The sequence below is a fragment of the Podarcis gaigeae genome, assembly GCF_964106915.1.
Source record: "Podarcis gaigeae genome assembly, chromosome: 16".
Classification (NCBI taxonomy): Eukaryota; Metazoa; Chordata; class Lepidosauria; order Squamata; family Lacertidae; genus Podarcis; species Podarcis gaigeae.
This window is the reverse complement of record NC_139693.1, coordinates 4,601,093-4,624,771: the sequence shown is the minus strand read 5'-3', so window position 1 is coordinate 4,624,771 and position 23,679 is coordinate 4,601,093. Positions and strand designations below refer to the sequence as shown.

The following is a 23,679-nucleotide window of genomic DNA, read 5'->3' as shown; positions in this document are numbered from 1 at the left end:
TCCCCGAGCATACTCCTTTTGTGCCATGCCTTTTTTAGCCGACACCCTTTTGTGGAGCAAAAAAAATCACCTTTCTCTTTCTTCCCACTCCGTGCCCGCCAGGTGCCTTGACTGTGGTTTCCTCGGGCAACCAGATGGAGCCCCCGCCCAGGCACCAGCGCCCTGTGCCCGCAGATGCCCGGAACCAGAGCCCGGTCCGCCTCCCAGCTTCGTCCGGCCAATCGGGGAGGAGCCGTGGCGCGGCCCCGCCCCCTCCCGTCTCGTCTGGCCAATCAGGGAGGAGCCCTGGGACCCTGCAAAGGAATGTCCGCGTCCCGCCCCTCCCGCCCCCTCCGCCTCCTGTCCAGCACGGCTCGGACCCCCTGCAGGACTTCTACTGGAGGCGAATTGGCAACACCGACTGCTCTGCCACCTGCGGGAAAGGTAAGTCCTATTTCCCTTGGCAGCTGGTATTCAGAGGTAGACTGCTCCTGCACATGGAGGTTTGGGTTGACTTAGGGTGGCGCTGTGGATTAAACCACAGAGCCTAGGACTTGCCGGTCAAAAAGTCAGCAGTTCGAATCCGCCCAACGGGCTGAGCTCCCATTGCTTGGTCCCTGCTCCTGCCAACCTATTAGTTCAAAAGCAAGTCAAAGTGCAAGTAGATAAATAGGTACCGCTCCGGTGGGAAGGTAAACGGCATTTCTGTGCACTGCTTTGGTTCGCCAGAAGCGGCTTAGTCATGCTGGCCACATGACCCAGAAAAACTGTCTGCGGACAAACGCCGGCTCCCTCGGCCAGTAAAGCGAGATGAGCGCCGCAACCTCAGAGTTGGCCACGACTGGACCTAATGGTCAGGGGTCCCTTTAACTTTACCTAAAGCGTATTTACAGGCATTTTATTCAGCATCAGGACAAAAGGAAAAACATGTCTGCTCCCCTTCGTGTCCAAGCAAGCATCATAAGCAACAGCTATACCCGCAAGAAAGTTCCCAGCAAGCTGCGCTGGAATGTAAACAGACATGTGACGTACAACAACTCCACCCAACTGTTTAGGTGGAACGGAATATTGTAACATCCTTACCAGCCTCTTATAGCCCATTGGGATGGATAGGGCAGAAGGCAGGGAGCCCAACAGTAGGGGGCGCCAGAGAAGATCGCTCTAATTTTGTCCCACCTCCTTACTAAGTTGCGTCTCTTGCATGCTTATCCCATCCACGCTGCTCAAGGAGGTGTGTGAGTTTCTCCTTACTTAAATCCCGCCAAGAACCTTGCGAGGTAGGTTAGGCGAAGAGGTGGCGATTGTCCCCCAGGGTCACACCCAGGGAACAGCCAAGTGGGGATTTCTGAACCCCGGTCTCTCCCAAGTCGCCCTAACCACTACGCCACGCTGCCTCTCGATTCTGCAAGGGCGGAACTGAGACTTAAGGTGGAAGAAGGTGACCGGCAGTGTCACTCGCTGGACTTTGACGTAAACAAGAGGTCAGACAGAAGCAGACAGAGTACAGTGAGTGGTTGTCCATGCCCCAGTCCTCTCGCAGCTATTAGCAGTTTTAGTCCCCCTCTATGGCTTTATAGAGCGCCATGGAGTAGGAAGCTTAGCTGCAAATCGGGGAAGTCCCTGGTTTGAATCTCAGAACTGCCACAAACTCACTTGCTAGCCATAGCTGAACCACACGCTCTCGGCCTCAGTTTGCCCCATCTGCAAAATGGGGGGAATTTTAAAATGTATTTGCTTTTATTTAAACGACGCACCCGCCTCTCAGCTACGGCGGTCTCTTAAGCGCTTCACAACCCTCACAAGGCTGTTGTGGTGCGGATTAGGCCTGCACAACGCTCTGAAAAGTGCCAAACAAGCGTTGTGAGTTTTTTTTATCCTCTAAGCTCGTTAGGCGCCCCCGCAGCAATGGCGAGAACGAAGCCATCGCACAAAGGAAAGCGAGGCGTTCAGACCATGTGAAGGGGCCACATTTGCCAGTATATGCTGCGTTCTGTGGTTCTCGGCCCCTCGATTGCCTTGAGGGCTAGAAACTTGATTTTTAAAAGACAAAATTTGCTAGTATCACCACCTTTCTCTACAGGTTTCTGGCAGTCTGTCTACCAGTGCATCTCTCGCGTTACACAAGAGGAGGTGGGGGAGGAGAAATGCCACCTCATCCCCAAGCCCATTGTGTCGGAGGAAGCCTGCAACACGGAGCCCTGCCCAGCCTAGTGAGTGTCCAGTCCACCCTTGCCTCTTATGGGTCTCCTTTTGAGGAAGCTGCTGCCCTCTGCAGGCCTGGAGGCCTTGTGACAACCTGCCTGGACTCTGGCATCGGGCAACCTCCTCTGTCCCTATTAAAATTTGCATATGGCAGCTTTTGGGGAAATGATGGTCTACTTTTGAGTAGGTCACCACCGTCTTGAGCAAGACACCTCGTGGGCCCAAGCTGCCTCTGCTTGTCGCAGAGTTAGAGACCCCTCTTTGCAGAAACCCTGGTGCCGCGTTATTTCCCTGTCCCCTTGCTCAACGGAGGGTTTCAGCAGCAGCAACCGCCTCTGTTGCAAGAATACAGAGTACAATTTGTTCCCAGCGCATGGGGACCACTTGACATCAGGCTGCAACCTCTTCGATACGATAATCCTTATTGTCATTGTCCCATGCAGAACAACGAAATTGAAAAAATCTACATAAGACATTCAAAAACCAACAAGCCTGCTATCCCAGCCTGGTTAATCCCCTAAAAATACCCCGTTTTTAAATACAATATACTCCCACAGAGACTACCTTACACTGCGTTTAAAACCAAAACCACATTTGAATAAAACTGTTTCTCAGGTGGCTAGTCCTAGTCTTTATAACCCTCCAGAAGGCAGAAGCTGAAAGAGATCATTTCCGGGGTGTGCACTATCCTGCGCTATCTCTGCAGCTTTCTTATGGCACCTGGAAGTTGCAGAGAAGCTGAAACCGACAGTCCTGTTCCGACTTTCACCACCAATCTTTGTTGTTGCTATTATTCCTTGTGTAATAAACAAAAATCTGCCCTTATTCCCTTATGGGGGACACAAGAGCCCTTATAGAGTTCTTTGTAGGTTCTCCATCGGCCGGAGAAAAGAACAGGCCAATCAGAGAATATTGAGAAGCAAAGCAGCTCGTAAGCCTGATCTTTACTGAATTGCTGCAACAGGGTCCTCCCCTCACACGCAGGAAAGGAAGAGGACCCCGAACAAAGGCGTGCCTGCCCTTATATAGTCGTTTTAAATTGCCCGCCCTGGAGTCCAAGACCACCCCCAGATACATTATACACATCACAGAAAGGGCGGTCTACAGCAGAAATCTGAGTGCGTTGTTTACCTCCTGTCTGGCAGATTACCTGTTAATGCTTACTTGATTGGATACCCTGGGGAGCCTGGTCAGTCTTTTGTAATGACAAATAGTTCCTGAGCCAGGTCACAGGCTCACCCTATTCATACACAGACATACCCTTAAGGTATTTGTGAATGAAAAGACAAATGGGCATAGGCTTTTACATTTTCCTTCGACCTTGCAGAGAAAACACTTGGCGAGTTTTGGAGTCAGTATGGTTCCAGGGCTGTTTTCCTGTGCTGCATCAGACATGTGGTTTATATATTTATGTGCATGTTTGCTTGGCACATTTATGAACATTTATTATATATATATGAGACTTTTGAATAGGATCCAAAAGGCAGCAGTCTGATTGGTCCACAGGAGCCACCCAATCCAACTCCAGGTGGAAGTGAATCCGCAACCTGATTGGCCTACAGGAGAACCCCGGAATTAGCCAATCACGTTGGGGCCCTTTGTGTAAATAATGTATATAAAGCAGACATTCTGGGGGAACTTCCATTCCTCCTCACCACTATGAGCATGAAATCCACTCTACTCCGAGTATATTTCAAAGTCCTTAATTTTTTTTTATTTCCCTTGCGAGGGAATATTCCGTTTTTCTCTGCTCATCCGACTCCCTCCCCACCCTGTCCGTCTCTTTTTTGCAGCTGGGAGGCGGGCGAGTGGTCAGCCTGCAGCAAATCCTGCGGCCTGGGCACCCAGCACCGCCAGGTCCTGTGCCGGCAGATCTACGCCAACCGCAGCACCATGGTACACCCCCAGAGGTGTGCACAGCTGGAGAAGCCCAACGCCACTCAGGCCTGCCAAGTCCAGGTTTGCAGCCGCTGGGAAGTCCGAACTAACTGGAGCTCGGTAAGGGATTCGGTGGTCGCCGGGGGGAGGAGAGAATGGGGCATTGGGGGGGGGTCATTTCAGTGTGGGAAGCAGCAGCAAACTCTAGAGTAGGGTATCTGGGATGCCTGCAAAATGGGCATCGATGTAAGACAATGTGAAATATGCGTTCAGCAGGAGTGCGAGGAGGAATGGATGAAATTCAAATAATAATAATAATAATTTCTTATTTATACACCGCCCATCTGGCTGGGTTTCCCCAGCCACTCTGGGCGGCTCCCAATCAAGTGTTAAAAACAATACAACATTAAATATTAAAAACTTCCCTGAACAGGGCTGCTTTCAGAAGTCTTTTAAAGATAAGATAGCTGCTTATTTCCTTGACATCTGGTGGGAGGGCGTTCCACAGGGCGGGTGCCACCACCGAGAAGGCCCTCTGCCTGGTTCCCTGTAACTTGGCTTATCACAATGAGGGAACCGCCAGAAGGCCTTCGGAGCTGGACCTCAGTGTCCGGGCAGAACAATGGGGGGGGGGTGTAAACATGTTCACTCTAGGAATGCTGTACTTGACTGCTCTTGTGTTTCACATCCCACACTCCTTCCCCCTTCTAGTGCTCGGTCCTCTGCGGCACCGGACTTCGGACGCGCCACGTCCGCTGCGTCAGTAACCACGGCGACTTGCTCCGCGACAGCGACTGCCCGGGGAACCATCGGCCGAAGACCAGCGAAGCTTGCGACATGGGGCCTTGCGTGCGCACCTGGTTCTACAGCGACTGGAGCAACACGGTACCTCCTCTCCCCCTTTTTTTTTAACCCGTGGGTCTTTCTCGTCTCTCTTCCCCAGCCCAAAATTCCCCAGCCCTCGCAGAGTGTTATGTACTGAGTTGAATAGGATCCAAAATGCAGCAGTCTGATTGGTCCTAGAACAATAGGATCCAAAATGCAGCAGTCTGATTGGTCCTAGAAGAATAGGATCCAAAATGCAGCAGTCTGATTGGTCCTAGAACAATAGGATCCAAAATGCAGCAGTCTGATTGGTCCTAGAACAATAGAATCCAAAATGCAGCAGTCTGATTGGTCCTAGAACAATAGGATCCAGAATGCAGCAGTCTGATTGGTCCTAGAACAATAGGATTCAGAATGCAGCAGTATGATTGGTCCTAGAACGATAGGATCCAAAATGCAGCAGTATGATTGGTCCTAGAACAATAGGATCCAAAATGCAGCAGTCTGATTGGTCCTAGAACAATAGGATCCAGAATGCAGCAGTATGATTGGTCCTAGAACGATAGGATCCAAAATGCAGCAGTATGATTGGTCCTAGAACAATAGGATCCAAAATGCAGCAGTCTGATTAGTCCTAGAACAATAGGATCCAGAATGCAGGAGTATGATTGGTCTGCAGGAGCCACCCAATCCGGCTCCAGATGGAAGTGAATCCACAACCTGATTGGCCGACAGGAGAATTTCGGAATTAGCCAATCACGTGCAGCCCATTGTGTAAATAATGTATATAAAGCAGATACTTTGAGGGGACATTCATTCCTCCTCACCACTATGAGCTGAATAAAGAGCATGAAATCCACTCTCGACTCTGAGTATATTTCACAGAGCTAGATTAAACCCCTGCAAAGGCGTTTCCTCCTACGCTGCCACCCTCCCGCCTCGCTTCCGTTTCTGGCCGTGCAAACCGCTCCCCGATACTTCAAATAAATAGCTGCACAATCTTGCTCTCCTCTCTATTTAAATCTCCCTTTGTGTAGAGATTTTCAAAAGGGAAACGTGACAAATCTGAAGGATCTTGAATTGTGCAGGCTGTTTACGTTAGCCAGATTTAATATGATAGTAAGAGGAAGATTGGGACGCAGGTGGCGCTGTGGGTTAAAGCCTCAGCGCCTAGGACTTGCCGATCGAAAGGTCGGCGGTTCGAATCCCTGCGGCGGGGTGCGCTCCCGCTGCTCGGTCCCAGCGCCTGCCAACCTAGCAGTTCGAAAGCACCTCCGGGTGCAAGTAGATAAATAGGGACCGCTTACCAGCGGGAAGGTAAACGGCGTTTCCGTGTGCGGCTCTGGCTCGCCAGAGCAGCGATGTCACGCTGGCCATGTGACCTGGAAGTGTCTCCGGACAGCGCTGGCCCCTGGCCTCTTGAGTGAGATGGGCGCACAACCCCAGAGTCTGTCAAGACTGGCCCGTACGGGCAGGGGTACCTTTACCTTTTACCTTACCTTAAGAGGAAGATATTTTGCTCTCCCAGAATCAGAGAGTCTCTGCAAATGTAGTAAACAGGAACCTGGTACTTCGGAGCATATTTTCTTTTCTTGTGATTTTGGCATTTATGCCAGAAGACAATTATTAGAGGCCTTACAACTTAACAGGCTCAATTCTATGCCACCAACGGTTCAGGACCTGCACTCGGACAGGATTGATCAAATTACTTTAATAGTGGCTGAATTTTTGAGTGCTGTCCATGTAGAAAGACAGGGCCATTATAAAGAGATTTAGTGGTTCTGAATTGATTGGTGATGTGGTAATGTTGTATTGTATTATTTATGCAAATTGATTTTCTCTGGAGTTAAAGATCTGACTGGGACAAACCTTGTTATGTTGAGCTCGTATTTTGCTCAATTTGTAGACCGTGTCTGTTTGATAATGCTATGCCTAATAAAGGATATATTTGGAAAAAAATAGCTGCACAATGCCCTTCGGTTCACTTGTGTGACGTTCAGTTAACTCCAAGGCACTTTTTGAACGAAACCCCAGGGATTGCTGCAAGTGAGATATGAATGGTTTGTGGGAGATGAACTAGAAATGGCTGCCTCTCTTACCAGGTGTCAAAAAAGGTTATTTATGTGTGCTGCTACTACTGCGGCCCGTGTTTTGCTAGCCCAAAAATGGAAAACAAGCGAGGTAACAACCAAAGAAGAGTGGCAACTTAAGCCGACAGAATATGCTCAGTTTGCAGACTTAACATATAGAATAAGGGAACAAGAAGAACATACGTTTAGAGAAGATTAGAAAACGTTTCTTGAATATATGGGAAATAACTGTGTGCAGCTGGAAATGTTGGCAGCGTTGAGATAAATCCAACAGTGTAAATAAAGTTATAATGGATGTAATAATGGAATACTGAATGGTATATTTTCTGTAAGATATGCAGGGATTTATGATATGTAAAATCAGTGCTTTTTTTCTTGGGGTACACAGGGGTATGCATACCCCTAAACATTTTGTAAATCTTTGTACTTTTGCCCATTTACTATATTTATTTTCCCCGATTTGAACTATAAAATGGTGATTGTCTTGAGTCAAAATGAGAGTACCCCTAAACATTTTTAAAGGGGAAAAAAACCCTGTGTTGATATTTTACGGATGTAAAAATGAGTATTTTAGATTGGGAAGGCAGAAAAATTGATATAAATTATATACAAATAGCTGCCTCTCAGGCTGCTGGGGTTTTGAGGAGGGGAATGATGATGATGATGATGATGATGATGATGATGATGATGATATTTTATTTATACCCCACCCTTCCCGGTTCAAAAACTGGGCTCAGGGCAGCTAACAACAACTTTAAAACACTTAATTGAAAAAGCAGCATAAAATACAGTATAAAAACATGAATAACAATAAAATTCAAAATTCAGAAATCAATTTAGGGGAAATAAGCATTAGATGGTCACCAGGGCTAGCTGGCTGAATCGGTCCTACTTGGGCCAGTGAGGAGGCCAGGGGAGAATTAGCTGTGGGGTCTCAGAGCGGGTGATCTTCATAAAAGGGGAGGGGGAGGGAAGAGAAGGGAAATAAAAGATCTGGCTGAATTCAAATTAAAGGCCAGGCGGAATAGCTCTGTCTTACAGGCCCTGCGGAAGGAGGTTAAATCCCGAAGGGCCCTAGTCTTATGGGACAGAGTGTTCTACCAGGTCGGAGCCATCACTGAAAAGGCCCTGGCCCTGGTGGAGGATAGTCTGACTTCCTTAGGGCCCGGGACCTCTAAAGTATGGTTATAAGAAGAGCCAGTTGTATGATAAAGCTTATGAATTGTCCCTCGTGTTCCCTCCCTCCCTCTTTCTCCTCTCCAGTGCTCAGCCGAGTGCGGGACGGGGATTCAGCGGCGCTCGGTGGTCTGCCTTTCGAGCGCCGCCAACGGGCAGGTGGAGGAGAACTGCGCCGGCACCAAACCAGCCGACATGAGGGCATGCAACGGCGGTCCGTGCCAGAGGGTCAACCGATGGTACACTGGGCCATGGAGTCCGGTGAGCAGCGCCCCTCGTCCCGTCCTGGTCTCGTCGCCAGCATCGTTTGAACCCGGTTTGCAAAAGCTTAAGGCAGGCATCCCCCGAACTCAGCCCTCCAGATGTTTTGGGACTACAACTCCCACCATCCCTAGCTAACAGGACCAGTGGTCAGGGATGATGGGAGTTGTAGTCCCAAAACAGCTGGAGGGCCGAGTTTGGGTGTGCCTGGTTTAAGGCATTCTGGGAATGGTAGTTTTTGCGAACAAGCGACTGGCAACTAACAGGAGGAGTCCTGGCTCCCTCACAAAACTACAGATCCCAGGATTCCTTGCAGCTTGCAGGGAGCCCCAACAGCTAGACGGATTTCGGACCTCAAATTATAGAGTTGGAGGGGACCCCTAAGGGCCATCTAGTCTAACCCGCTGCAATGCAGGAATCAGACAACGTGTTTGCTAAGGGTGTTGAGAGTTGTTAAGAGGAGACTCCCTATTCCTCATCCTCACAGAGCCAGATTTCCCAGAATTCCCTGGGTTGACTGTTAAACCACTCTGAGGACTGTAGCTCTTTGAGGGGAATTTTTGGGGGGGCATTACTCCTTACAAATTTCAGCACCCTTTGTTTTATTTCTTAATATTTATTTCAGAAAAAAATTATACACTGTTTGATTGTAAAAAAACAACAACACCTCAAAGTGGTTTACAAAAAAAGAACATAACAATAGATTTATCAGTGAAAAAACAGTTAAAAACAACTACCGTATTTTTTGCTCTATAAGACTGACTTTTTCCCTCCTAAAAAGTAAGGGGAAATGTGTGTGCATCTTATGGAGCGAATGCAGGCTGCACAGCTATCACAGAAGCCAGAACAGCAAGAGGGATCGCTGCTTTCGCTGCGCAGCGATCCTTCTTGCTCTTCTGGCTTCTGAGATTCAGAATCTTTTTTTTTCTTGTTTTCCTCCTCCAAAAACTAGGTGCGTCTTGTGGTCTGGTGCATCTTATAGAGTGAAAAATACGGTATATTAAAATGAAAAAAAAAAATATTGATAGACTAAAAACAGATTAGAACACACATCAACGTTCTACAAATGTGGGTTGACAGGCATAAAACCGAGTCTGAAAGTACAGCTAACTAAGAGACCTAGACCTTATTCCAGGCATCCCCAACCTTTGGCTCTCCAGATGTTTTGGCCTACAACTCCCATCATCCCTAGCTAACAGGACCAGTGGTCAGGGATGATGGGAATTGTAGTCCAAAACATCTGGAGGGCCGAAGGTTGGGGATGCCTGCACCACATTTAAGACACTATTGTAGCACTTTACACAACCGTGGCGTCCTGGGATCTGTAGCTTGCCCATCGCAGAGCTACAGTTCCCAGCACCCTTGGCTTCTCACAGCGAGGGAACCGCCAGAAGGCACTCGGCGCTGGACCTCAGTGTCCGGGCGGAACGATGGGGATGGAGACGCTCCTATATTCAACACAGAAAAAATTGTTGTTGACAAAGGACAGCTGGACATATAAAGGGCCCCGTTACCTTCAATAGGGGATGTGGGTGGCGCTGTGGGTTAAACCACAGAGCCTAGGACTTGCCGATCAGAAGGTTGGCAGTTCGAATCCCCACGACGGGGTGAGCTCCCGTTGCTCAGTCCCTGCTCCTGCCAACCTATCAGTTCGAAAGCACCTCAAAGTGCAAGTAGATAAATAGGTACCACTCCGGTGGGAAGGTAAACGGCGTTTCCATGCGCTGCTCTGGTTCGCCAGAAGCGGCTTAGTCATGCTGGCCACTGACCCAGAAGCTGTACGCCGGCTCCCTCGGCCAATAAAGCGAGATGAGCGCCGCAACCCCAGAGTCGGTCACGACTGGACCTAATGGTCAGGGGTCCCTTTACCTTTACCTTCAGTAGCCTAGGGCCTCATCAAACCTGAATCCGGCCCTGATCCGCCCCCCCTCTGCCTCTTCGCCCCCCCCAGTGCTCGTCGGACTGCAGCACAGGCACCCAGCGGCGCGACCTCATCTGCGTCAGCAAGCTGGGCGCCGAGTTCAACGTGACGGACGCTTCGGACTGCGCCCACCTGGAGAAGCCGCCCTCTTTGCAACCCTGCGTGGGCACGTCTTGCGAGGCCCGCTGGTTCTCCACCGCCTGGAGCTCCGTGAGTGAGGGCGAGGGTCTGACACGGGTGGGGCGGGAACCCACTACGATTTAGAGAACGGGCAAAACGGGGAAGGGGTTTGCAGCAGAGAAAACCCCGGGGTAGGTTTGATTTAGATCGAATCAATTTAAATCACTAGTTAGTAAGTCTTGACTTAATAATAATAAATAATAATAATTTTTATGTACCGTATTTTTCGTCCTATAGGGCGCACCGGCCCATAGGACGCACCTCGTTTTTTGGGGGGGGATATGAATAAAAAAATATTATTTCCACCCCCCAGCCGCGGCTGCCGCCCCAAGCCTTGCGCACACCTGCCCGAAGCACGGGGCACCCTCCGGAGGGCTCCGCGTGCTTTGGGCGGCAGGCTGCCGCCCCAAGCCTCGCGCCCTCGGAGGGACCTCCTGCCGGGCGTGCAAGGCTTGCAAACACTCACCGGGGCTGCGGGCTGCTGCCCGCAAGCCTTGGGAGCCCACGGGAACTCCCGCTGGGCTTGCAAGGCTTGTGGATAGCTTCCTGAAGCCTGGAGAGCGAGAGGGGTCGGAGCACACCGATGCCTCTCGCTCTCCAGGCTTCAGCGAAAGCCTGCATTCGCCCCATAGGACGCACACACATTTCCCCTTCATTTTTGGAGGGGAAAAAGTTCGTCCTATGGGGCGAAAAATACGGTATACCCCGCCCTCCCCAGCCGAAACTGGGCTCGGAGCAGCTAACATCAAATGCTAAATTTTTATTTTTTACAGAAAGACCCATCCTTGCTGGTATGGTCTTCATATTTATAACCAGATGAAGGTTTCATTTTTGAAATAATGAATTTTGAGAGTAGTTTTTGCAGTCCTATCAAAAATCACTGATTTGGTTATACTATTAGAAATACATAGACAGATAAATTTATGAAATTATTATGAGGTTTAATAAGTTGACTGTTTATATTTGGACAGCTTTTCGGCTGTACCTTCTCAATCCGGCCTGCGTACAGTCTGGGAATCAGCGTGTTTTTACATGAGTAGAATGTGTCCTTTTATTTAAAATGCATCTCTGGGTTATTTGTGGGGCATAGGAATTCGGTCATTTTCCCCCTTCAATATATAGTCTGGCCCCCCGCAAGGTCTGAGGGACAGTGGACCGGCCCCCTGCTGAAAAAGTTTGCTGACCCGATTTAGATTTATACATTTTTGCCAGTTTACTCAGTGTTAGATACCACTGATATATCATTTTCATATAATATTCTCTTAAACTGTAACATGCTGTAAATCTTATATCCATTTTCCACAACTGTTCCGTTTCCCCTTTGTCCTTTCAGTGCTCCAGGTCCTGCGTTGGGGGCGTCCAAGTGAGAGAGGTCCAATGTCTGACCCAAAACAAGACCCTGAGCAACCTCTGTCCGCCAGATCTCAAGCCCATCAAGAAACGGCCTTGCAACGTTCAGCCCTGCCTCCTGGACCTAGGTAACCCACCCGGCCCCCTCCTCCACCCTACAGCCAAAAATGGGGGGAGGACGGGCAGACAGGCTGAAAAACTCCACATGCCCAAGGGGTGCATTTCTGCAAAGTCGTTTATTTGCAGATACAATTCCTACAATATGACGTGGTGGTATACAGTGTAGTCATTCAAAGCGGGGCCTTCTGTGTGGCTGCCCCTCTTCCATGGAATGGCATCCCTGTCAAGATATGGCAAGCCCTCGCTATCTGCCCTTTTCGGAAAAAACTGAAGATGGTTGTTTTTGTTCCAGCTGGCTTTTCGATCGGGATAAAAGGATTCTTACAAGCGTCAGCTTGTTAGGGTTTTAGTCTTGATACAGAATTGTAGAATTGGAAGAGACCCTGTGGATTGTCTATTCCATCGGTTCTCAACCTGTGGGTCCCCAGATGTTGTTGGACTACAACTCCCATCATCCCTGAGCTCTGGCCTTGCTAGCTAGGGGTGATGGGAGTTGTAGTTCAACATCTGGGGACCCACAGGTTGAGAAAGCCTGGACTCTATACCAACCCCCTTGCAATGCAGGAATTTGCAGCAGTCCCTTATGGCAGTATTGGGACGCGGGTGGCGCTGTGGGTTAAACCACAGATCCTAGGACTTGCTGATCAGAAGGTCGGCGGTTCGAATCCCCATGACGGGGTGAGCTCCCGTTGCTCGGTCCCCGCTCCTGCCAACCTAGCAGTTCGAAGTGAGATGAGTGCCCCTGACCATTAGGTCCAGTCGCAGGCAACTCTGGGGTTGCGGTGCTCATCTCGCTTTATTGGCCGAGGGAGCCGGCGTACAGCTTCCAGGTCATGTGGCCAGCATGAACTAAGCCGCTTCTGGCGAACCAGAGCAGCGCACGGAAACGCCGTTTACCTTCCCGCCGGAGCGGTACCTATTTATCTACTTGCACTTTGATGTGCTTTGGAACTGCTAGGTTGGCAGGAGCAGGGACCGAGCAACGGGAGCTCACCCCGTCGCGGGGATTTGAACCGCCGACCTTCTGATCGGCAAGTCCTAGGCTCTGTGGTTGAATCCACAGCTCCACCCTTGTCCCTGTAAAAACGTCAGATAGTTTTTAAAAATTATTCCGGGAGCTGTGGTTATGAGGTCACTGAAGACGTGAGCCGAGAACTTATCCCAGTGAACAGAGTTGTATTTCCCCATCTGTCGAGAGAATTAACGGGGCAGGGGACATTCCCAGTCTCCTTGTCAGGTTCGTCAAGTTGGAGACCCCACAACTCTTTGGGGTTTTTTCATGTTGCTTTTCCTCTTTGGTCGGCAGATGAGAACTGCAGGGACAAATACCACAACTGCCCGGTGATCGTGCAGGCCCGCCTCTGCGTCTACTCCTACTACAAAGCCGTCTGTTGTGCCTCATGTACTCACGCCTTGGAGAGGCGCCATGCCGGACCGAGCCGATAGCGCCGGCGAGCGGCAGGATCCTGGACTCCTCGCACCTTTACTTGAACTGGGGACAAGCGAATATATTTCGCGGACTACGGGAGCCCCTGTCATCCGCAAAAAAATAAAACCCCATCCGCTGGAGAAGGATCGCGGCAAAGGCATTGAAGGACCAAATGGGATTCGAACTCGAGACCTGAGAAATTCCCATCAGTGTCCTCTCCTCTGCTCTCTCCAGAAGAAGTATTTCATACTGTACCCCAGTATTTCCAGAGAAACCTACCCCAAGCGACAGACTCATCGTACTTCCTGCATTTCCTTTTAAACTGTCCCCTTTCACGGAGGCTAGGAAGAGGGGAGGCAAATTGCGACGGCACGCACGGCGTTCTGGCAGACTCACAGGTGATTTTGGTGGCCTTGGCTTTTAAGGAACTCCCAAGGGGTACTTTTGCACCCCGCTCGGCCTCCTGCCTCCCTCCCTGAAGACACACCGCCAAAGTTTTGGTTCCCTCCTGTTAAGCCACCCCCAATCCCATTCTCTCACACACACACCCCGAGACGCTCATTTTGCAGCCAGCTAAAAGGAGGCCAAAATTGCCTGCACAGTTCCAACTTCAGCGTGTTTTGGGACACGGCGCTATGGGCTGTGCACGGACGACCTGACATTGCCGGCGTTGGGTTCGATTCCTCGCGGAAGCCCTTTAGAAACGCACGGGACATGATGTGGTGGGTGGCTTCGGTCCCCGAGGCCTGGGAACTTGCCTGAGACAAAGCCCAGATGGGGAGGGAGCTTTCGACCTGATCCACGCCACCCCGGCCAGTAAAACCCCGCCAGCTGCGGCAAAAAAAGGCCGGTGGATGGACTGGAACTCGGGGCCCTTGCAGTTCCACGCGCTCCCTTCCAGAGGGCAGCACTGAGTCTGACGCCTCCCAGCCATATTGGCTTTGCTCTAGTATTTCCTTAGGGAAGCGAAAAATATGCATTATTTTTTTTCCTCCTGAAAATATACAGTATTGGTGCTACTTTGGATTGTGGAGAAGGCTGGTTAGCAGCCGAGCAAGACGGTTTCTACAATCTTGCCACTGTTTCCCGATTTACAGTAGGAAGCGGGGGACCTGCGGACCCCCAAAGGTCACTGGACTCCAGCTCCCCGCAGCCAGCATGCCCAATGGTGATGTAAGTGGTCAAGCAACGAGCCCAAACTCCCACAGTCCAGAATGGACCTGAATTCCCTCAGTTTTGAGGAAACAACACAGAAGGCAAACGCTTCTGCAGGAAGACTGATCAGGCTCGCCAAGCCAGCTTCCCAACTCGCAAGTTGCAGCTGGGTTTTCCACACAGTTCTTGAGGTTGCCAACTTTTTCCGCCTGCCCGTGCTCCTCTGTCATCAACACCAATTCTGCTCCTCTCCATCCCTAGAGAGAAGCACAGCGGGGTTTTGTTTTTAGACATCAAGGCGTCCCTTAAAGGCACAAGAGCTTTGGTTTTTGCTGAAGTTGGCAACCTTCGCACTCAGAGAAGTTTCCTTCCTCCTTCCTAGCCCGGGCGGTGTTGCCAAGTGACCAGAAAACCCAGCCCGGCCTGCTGCCGTGTTTCCAAGAGGAGCTTTGCCTGCAGAAACGTGGAAGTGAAGCTCCTCTTACAGCCTAGATATATATTTTTTTTAAGTGGCTTGACGATGTCTGTAGATGACACGGCTGCTAAACGCACAGGTGCAGGTCTCAGTGAAACAGTTGGCAACCCTCACCTCTAGAAAGAGGAATATATTGCCTCCCCTTCTTTGCAGCTCAAATCAACACACCTTTGTGTTTCTCTCTGCCCCCCCCCCTTCCGAGGGTAGCTTCTGTGAAGGGTTGCCAACTTATTTCTGGGCAGATTTCCTGCGTCGCTAACACTAAATCTAGTAGGAGCAGCCGTTGCCATGTCCATGCCTAGGAGAGGCCTAATTTGTTGGATTTCTGCCTGTCACTGAGCCATTGAATGCACAAGAACCCTGGCAGAAAAGTTCGGAGGGCACACAACCGTAGCATTTATTCTGAAGCTGTGAACCCTTAAGGCTTTGTGATGGAGTTTGTGGGGTGAAGCTTAAGAAATCAACGAGGTCCTGCAGTTAATATTTGGACCTGGAGGCAGGGGCAGAGCAAGGTGAGGGCAGTGGGGGCCCCGGGTGTCATCTCCAAGGGGGGGGGGGAGCTGCGGCGCACTAACCGTAACCTTTCCCCCCCCCCCAAAAAAAATGCTCTACAACAACTGGCAATGACAATGGATATATCACAGCCAGTCTTTTTATACTGTGAGTTGATCGCAGTCTCTTGGGAGTCCAACTAGATTTCAATGGGAGGCGTGACAAGAAATTTTCTGCCCCGGGTACCACCTCACCTTGCTACGCCACTGCAGGAAGGGCAGGTAGGGGGAGACACATTTCTGGGGGACCCCTGAGGTCCCTTCCAACGCTGCAATTCTGTGATTCTAGATTGACAGAATATCCTAAATCCCATAGTTGACACCTGGCTATGGTGTCAACCCTAACCCACAACAGCTTCTCCTCATAGGCCCAGGTGACACCTGAGGACAGAACGTCATCACCTTGAGTCCTTTACCCAGGGGCCTTTTTTAAATGACAGAAATTCAACAGGTGAAGAGGCATCTACTCCTTGCCGTTCCTCCTTGTAGCAACAGCTGTGTCATGATGGGGGAAGTACCGTATCTTTCCGTGTATAACACGCCCCCCGTGTATAAGACGCCCCCTATTTTTGGGACCTCAAAATTAAGAAAAGTGGGGGGCGATTGCCCCCGTGTATAAGACTAACCCCCCTTTTAGCATTATTTTTTAGTAAAAAACCCCAAAAAAACCTAGTCTTATACACGAAAAAGTATGGTACATCTCTCGGATTCCAGCTTCCCATGCAACCATTTTAAACATCCATACATGCGCACAGTGTCGGATTCACGTATAAGCTAAACAAGCTATAGCTTAGGGCCCCGCTCTCTTGGGGGCCCCCAAAACATGTAAAGGAAAAAAAACACTGGATGTACATTTCCAAAATATTAATATACTACTATACTACTACTTAATTGTACTTCAGTTCAACAATTACTTGGATAAAATACATATTTTGTCATGTGCAAATGGCTTTAGATACTTACAAGGTCCATAAATAAATATAGCATATGTTCCACACACAAAAATAGCGACAATTTGTTGTTGGCAAAGGACAGCTGGACATATAAAGGGCCCCATCACCTTGAGGAGCTGAGGGCCGCATCAATCCTAAATCCGGCCCTGCATGCGCACATACATAATTTTATTTGTATGCCGCGTTTCAAACTTCCGACTCTACAATTCTATGATTCTATGAAACTTATGCTCAAGGCAGCTTACAACATCGAAAAAAAAATGCATAACTGCAACATAGCAAAAGTACAGTCGTACCTTGGTTTTCAAACAGCCTAGTTCTTGGACAATTTGGCTCCTGAACGATCGAAACCCGGAAGTGACTGTTCCGGTTTTTGAACTTTCTTTTGGAAGCCGAACATCCGACGGGGCTTCTGATTGGCTGCAGGAGCTTCCCGCAGCCAATCGGAAGCCGTGCTTTGGTTGTCAAACGTTTTGGAAGTCAAACGGATTCCGTTCGACTCCCGAGGTACGACTGTTGTCCTATACGATAAATAGAACATTACAAAAACACACAGTCAAACTGAACAGTTTCCACATAAATTGCAACAAGACCCTAAAACGAAGATACAAAAAAATACCGACAAATGACACAGGAGCCTTTCTGGAAGAAAAAGTTGGCAACGTCCTGTCTTTATGGTAGGCCAGGTGGTAGAATGAGCCACAGGAGAGGATATTTGCCAGTACCAATGTGGAAAAGGCTCTTGTGCATTAGGAAGACAGAAAAAGCAAACCGCCCTAAGCGGTTTCCCTGAAGCACTGAGGAGAGGAAAGAAACAGCACCTGTTGAATTTCTTCCTACTGCACCACTCTTAAAAGGTACAGGAGCCCTCTTGGAACCAGGGCTTGGCTTCCCACTGAATTGCAAATAGCTGCATCAGATTATTGGAAACGGACAAAAAAAGGAAAAGCATTTATAGGAAAGACATTTTATAGAAACGGCTCAGAGTGCTCAGATTATATAAATATATATAAAATATATATATTATATATAAATCTCTATGATAAAGCTGAATGTATCTAGGTTTGGTTTGGTTCCCCCTCCCCCAAAGACACACACCCCTTTTTTTTTCTTGGTCCAAATCTAATTTATTTTTTATTAAAGATTTATTTGAGGTTTTATGTCTGGAGTTTTCTCTTTATTTCTTTAGATGCACTTTTCTAACCCACTTCACTCTTGTTGTTTTTCCTCTAATCCACCGGTGTCGCAACAGAAAATCAAGGGAACGGTATTCTTAAAAATGGGGGTTCCTTTTTTTTTTTAATAGATATTTATTAGTTTCAGAAATTATATAAAAACAAAACAACAATACAAACAAACACAAACAAAAAACAAGTATAATTTCATTCCCTTATTTTCTTATACCTTACTTCCCCGACTTCCTCATACCTCCCCTTTCTGTATTCCAATTTCTAATTATTAATTCAGCAAATCCTCTCCCTTATTTTCCATTTAGTTTTTAACCTTTCTTTTCTATTTACTTAAACCATTACAGCTGGGAACCACATAATTTCTAAACCAACGTCATTCTAGCATTCATTAATTTTGCAATACAAAAAAAAAATCCTTCCAGTAGCACCTTAAAGACCAACTAAGTCAGTTCTAGGTATGAGCTTTCGTGTGCATGCACACTTCTTCAGATACACACGAAAAGCTCATACCAAGAACTGACTTAGTTGGTCTTTAAGGTGCTACTGGAAGGATTTTTTTTTTGTTTTGACTATGGCAGACCAACACGGCTACCTATCTGTAATTTTGCAATGTTTCCTAAGATAGTCCTTAAATTTCTTCCAATCTTCTTCCGCTGTCTCTCAAAAATGGGGGTTCCAACTCAGGTGAAACAGTACTATGGATACAGGAATCTGGTAATCTGGAGAGCCAGTGTGACACAGAAATTAGTGCTGAACTAGGACCTGGGATAGTCGCTTGCCTCTCTGCCTGACCATCCTCGCAGGATTGTTGCTGGGGAGATTAAAAGTGGGGGGAAACCATGCATACATCGCCTTGAGATTCCAGGACAAAGGCAGGTATGATATAAATGCAATCAGTAAAATAAGAACAGGGTGCCCTTATTATTATTAATCTAATTTGTATTATTATTTTTTAACACAGTATTTCCAACATTCCAATAACAAACAAATCTACTCTGTGCTCTGCTGAGATTGCGACTTCCCTCCATCCCCTCAGCAGGTTTTCAAGTCTTTATATCGCACTTTAAATTTTCGACTTCTGACCTTCGTAACCTTATAGTCAACTCTGTCTCTTTGATCTAAGAAGTTTTTTTAAAAGGTTTGTTGCAGGATTTATTTCAATCCCGCTAGTGTCTTCACATTTTTACAGTAATTATTCATATACCAAAATTACTCCAGTCTCTTTGAAATTTTTGGTCTTCTTGGTTCTGGATTCTACCGGTCAGCTTGGCTGATTCCGCATAGTCCATCATCTTCGTCTGCCGCTCCTCAATCGTTGGCAATTCTTTTAATTTCCACCTTTGGGCTAATAAAAGTTCTTGCCGCTGTTGTGGCATACATAAATAATATTTGATCTACCTTTGCAATTTCCTCACCTGTCAAACCCAGCAAAAATGCTTCTGGTTTTTTGGGGAAAATATATCTAAAAAACTTTTTAAACTCATTGTAGATCAATTCTCAAAATGCTTTTACTTTATCACAAGGAACAGGATGCCCTTTTAGGGGTTTCAGAGAAAGTGTGGGCAAGACAGAGATGTCTTCACAAGATGTCTGAAGCAACAAATAAACCATGAATAGGCAAACTAAGGCCCGGGGGCCGGATCCGATCTAATCGCCTTCTAAATCCGGTCCGCGGATGGTCCGGGAATCAGCGTGTTTTTACATGAGTAGAATGTGTCCTTTTATTTAAAATGCATCTCTGGGCTATTTGTGGGGCATAGGAATTCGTTCATTTTTTTTTTTATTTCAAAATATAGTCTGGCCCCCCACATGGTCTGAGGGACAGTGGACTGGCCCCCTGCTGGAAAAGTTTGCTGACCCCTGAATAAACGATGCTCAATGGATGGCAGAAGAGTTGGGCATTCCAGAATACAGGAAACAGCCCATTTGGGAGGGTCACACACCCCTGTGATATTCTGTAGGGTCCCACAAGTAAAATCCCCCCTGCCCCAATGATCTAAGTAATCTTACAAGCCTACACAGGGGTAGCAAGTCTTTCAACGTCGGACATACCTGGTAGCTGATCGGCAGCCAGTGCTGCTGCCTCAGTCGACACAGCTGTAGAATGGGCGCATCCAGGCAATGTGGCCACAGAATTCTGCACCTGTCTCAAGGGAAGCCCCGAATCCAGTGTAATACAGTAGTCTATCTGTGGGCTCACCAATGCATGGAGCAGCCAAAGTGCCAATTTTCCCACCCCCCACCCACATTTTTGCTGGTAATTAAATGAAGGCACATGACCCATTTGACTACATCAAAACGGCGTTTTACTGATTTATTTATTTGGGTGAGGCATGTACCAGGTATGGGGAGATTCCTCCTTAAATTACACAAAAAATTGGGAGTCCAGGAGGACTAGCAACTTGCGTGGACCAATCTGCAAAGTGAAGTTGGGGTTTTTCGTCTGGGCTGCTGAGATCATTTTGGCGTTGCTTCATGGAAAACAAACAAAACCTGCTACTAAGAGAAATCCCAGAGGATCTGCTGCGTTTGCTCTGCTGCAGGAGAGTCAACCCAGATAACATGCAGTCAGCTGCTGTAGGAAGTGAGATGAGAGCTGCATTTTTGCCTGGGCTCTTAATTTGCTTATATTCTAATATTATCCACCCTCCAGCAGGGGGCAGCGATGCCCTAGTTCAGCATTCCCTAAGGTCACAATTAGGATTAATTCCTCAAACAGCATTAAAAAAACACCACCCAAAATTAAATGAAGGCTGTGAAGGGCTGGTGTTTTGTTTTGGGGATTTTATTTCCCTTAAGGCTTTCTGCATGTGGAAAGCTGGGAGATTAACTCTTGCCCTGCTTTCTTTCAGAGCTGACGGACCTCAGGAAAGCTTGCAGTGGGTTGGCGTTTGTTTTTTAATTAATTTTTATTGAGTTTTACATTTTTATCATGGTAACATGTCATATAACAGAAAAAAATGATGCACTTCCCCAAATTTTCCCCTCTGCCCCCAACTTCCTCTTCTGGTTTTTAACATATTCACTTCCCCTGCTTGCTATATTATATCTTCATATTGAGTTCTTTATATCAAATATTGCTATTCTCTTAATCATTTTAACATCCTCTTTATCATTCCTGTATTTATTTTGTTAATTGTGTCTACTCAAACCCTGCTAGTGAGTCCCTTTCTTTACATTGCTTCTGTAGATACCTCATAAATGGTTCCCAATCTTTTAATAAATAAAAATTATATTAATAATAATATAATGATGTACATAACATGGTCCTTTCCCCACTTTTAATCTCCCCAACAACAATCCTGCGAGGAAGGTTAGGCAGAGAGGCAGCGACTCTCCCAGATTCTAGTTCAGCACTAATCAACTTCGTTGGACTGGTCATGTCGTGCAGATGCCTGATGATCGTCTTCCAAAGCAACTACTCTATTCCAAACTTAAAAATGGAAAGCGTAATGCTGGTGGTCAACAAAAGAGATTGAAGGAAAAAATTTTAAAAACGTAGTATAAACACCGACAACTGGGAAACACTGGCCTACGAGCACTCCAGTTGGAGCCTTTACCAAAGGTGTCATGGGCTTTGAAGACACTCGAACTCAGGACGCAAGGGAGAAACATGCTAGAAGGAAGGCATGCTTGGCTAATCCACACCGTGATCAACTCCCGCCCAGAAACCAATGTCCCCACTGTGGAAGGACGTGTGGATCCAGAATTGGCCTCCACAGTCACTTACGGACTCATTGTTAAAACCGTGTTTATGGAAGACAATCTTACTCGGCTACGAGGGATCGCCAAAGAAGACGACCTTGGAATCTGAACGGAATCCATTCCCGAAGTCCGTTCAACTTCCAAAATGTTCAGAAAACCAAAACACAGCTTCCGATTGACTGCAGGAAGCTCTTGCAGCCAATCGGAAACCGCGCCAGATGTTCGGCTTCCAAAAATCGGAACACTCACTTCTGGGTTTTGATTGTTCGGGAGCCAAGGCATTGGGAAATCCAAGGCACGACTGTGTTTATTGTTTCCGTCAAAAATAATTCAAAAATTTTTGTACGTTGCCACCATAACTGATAATGCACCGAACTTATCACAGTCCCTCCATCCATGATTAGGTGATGCAGAAGAAGACATTTTTGACATTTGCAATACAGTAGTACCTTTCTGCTCTCATCCTGAAGCAAAGTTCTTAACCCAAGGTACTATTTCTGGGTTAGTGGAGTCTGTAACCTGAAGCATCTGTAACCCGAGGTACCACTGTGTCATTTTTGACTGCAGTACCATCTGCATAGTGATTGCAACCTGGTGGGTGTGGCTGGATGCAATCCTGCACTTTTTCTCAGCGCCTGACTCAGCTGCAAGACAGCAACTGCCTGGGGCAAAGGTGTTGGCAGAGGGACGCAGAGATTTCCTTCTTCCTAACTCTCTCTTCTCTGCCAGAACATCCTACCTGCCTATAATTGCCCCAAATCTGCTAGCTGCCCTCCTCCTTCCCCATAAACTGCACCCAGAACCAAAACAGCCGCATGGGGAGGGGACAAGCAGAGTTCAGTTCTGCAGCTGGCCAGCATTGCAAGGAATAATCATAGAATGGTAGGGTTGGAAATGAACCTCAAGGACCATCTAGTCCAGTGTTTCCCAACCTTGGGTCTCCAGCTGTTTTTGGACTACAACTCCTATCATCCCTTGCTAGAAAGACCAATGGTCAGGGATGATGGGAATTGTAGTCCAACAGCAGCTGGAGACCCAAGGTTGGGAAACACTGATCTAGTCCAACCCCCAGAAATGCAGGAATTGCAGCTTGAAGAATCCCTGACAAATGGCCAACCAACTTCTGTTTAAGACTCCACCACCTTCCGAGGGAGCCCATTCCATGGCTGCATGGCTCTAAATCTGAAACTCCTTGTCATCTGAATCCACTGACTCAGGTCCTGCAGTCTGGAGTAGCAAAAAAAAAAGTTTGCTCCATCTTCCATGGGACATCCCTTCAGATATTTAAAAAGGATTTTAATAAGGAATGGGGGGGGATTATAACTTATATTTAAAATCATTGCAAACAGTTAAAATCGTTAGTAGGATTGGAATAACACTTGTAGTCAATTTTGCAATGGTGAATTTTGAATATACAGTAGTGGCGATGTAAAAAGAATTGGATTACAGTGGTACCTCGGGTTCCAGACACTTCAGGTTCCAGACGCTTCAGGTTCCAGACTCCGCTAACCCAGAAATAGTACCTCGGGTTAAGAACGTTGCTTCAGGATGAGAACAGAAACTGCGTGGCAGCAGAAGGCCCCATTAGCTAAAGTGGTGCTTCAGGTTAAGAACAGTTTCAGGTTAAGAACGAACCTCCGGAATGAATTAAGTTCTTAACCCAAGGTGCCACTGTATTATAAAAGATGCAGGAGGAAATGATTAACAACCGGACCCACAGGAGGGAAGAAGGGAAGCCCAGGAGATTCTTTGGAATCTTGCTTTTACGATGTAAGTTGGATATCTGGTTGTAAAACTTTAATTTGAAAAACCAAATGAATAAATTTATTTAAAAAGAACAAGAAGAGGATGCCACCTCTCTCAGTCTCTTCCGCGCTAAACAGCTGACCCAAAAACTGTATGCTTTGCAGTAAGTCTCAGGGTGCATCCCCACTGACTGGCGTCTACAGGTATTCCTTTGAAACTCTTAAGAGCTTCTGCCAAATAATGCTGACCTGTAGAGACCCGTGGTCTGCCTCCATGCAAGGCAGCTTAAGGACAATGGGTCTCCTCTGAGCAGCTGCAAACAGATTCGATTTTGAAGATCGGGAAATGCGGGATATAAATATTATTAATTATTAAATTTGCATACCGTCCTATACCCACAGATCTCAGGGCGGTTACAACCCAAAATCCCAATATAAAAACATACAATGCATAATACAAAATTAAAAACAACCCAATAACACCCCCCAATTAA

The 23,679-nt window shown here is 47.5% G+C and overlaps 1 protein-coding gene across 3 annotated transcripts in view; it reads left to right on the top strand.

Moving 5' to 3' along the window:
• ADAMTSL4 (ADAMTS like 4) overlaps positions 1-17,705 on the top strand; it is a 99,162-nt gene extending 81,457 nt beyond the window's left edge. For all 3 annotated transcript variants that reach the window (XM_083715496.1, XM_083715497.1, XM_083715498.1), the window contains 8 exons: positions 103-423; positions 2,060-2,189; positions 3,975-4,179; positions 4,771-4,944; positions 8,238-8,411; positions 10,363-10,542; positions 11,846-11,990; positions 13,289-17,705. In XM_083715496.1, coding sequence (XP_083571622.1) covers positions 103-423; positions 2,060-2,189; positions 3,975-4,179; positions 4,771-4,944; positions 8,238-8,411; positions 10,363-10,542; positions 11,846-11,990; positions 13,289-13,428 — 1,469 coding nt within the window. In that variant the 3' untranslated portion in view covers positions 13,429-17,705. The remainder of the gene's footprint in view (positions 1-102; positions 424-2,059; positions 2,190-3,974; positions 4,180-4,770; positions 4,945-8,237; positions 8,412-10,362; positions 10,543-11,845; positions 11,991-13,288) is intronic.
• Positions 17,706-23,679: the final 5,974 nt, after the last annotated feature.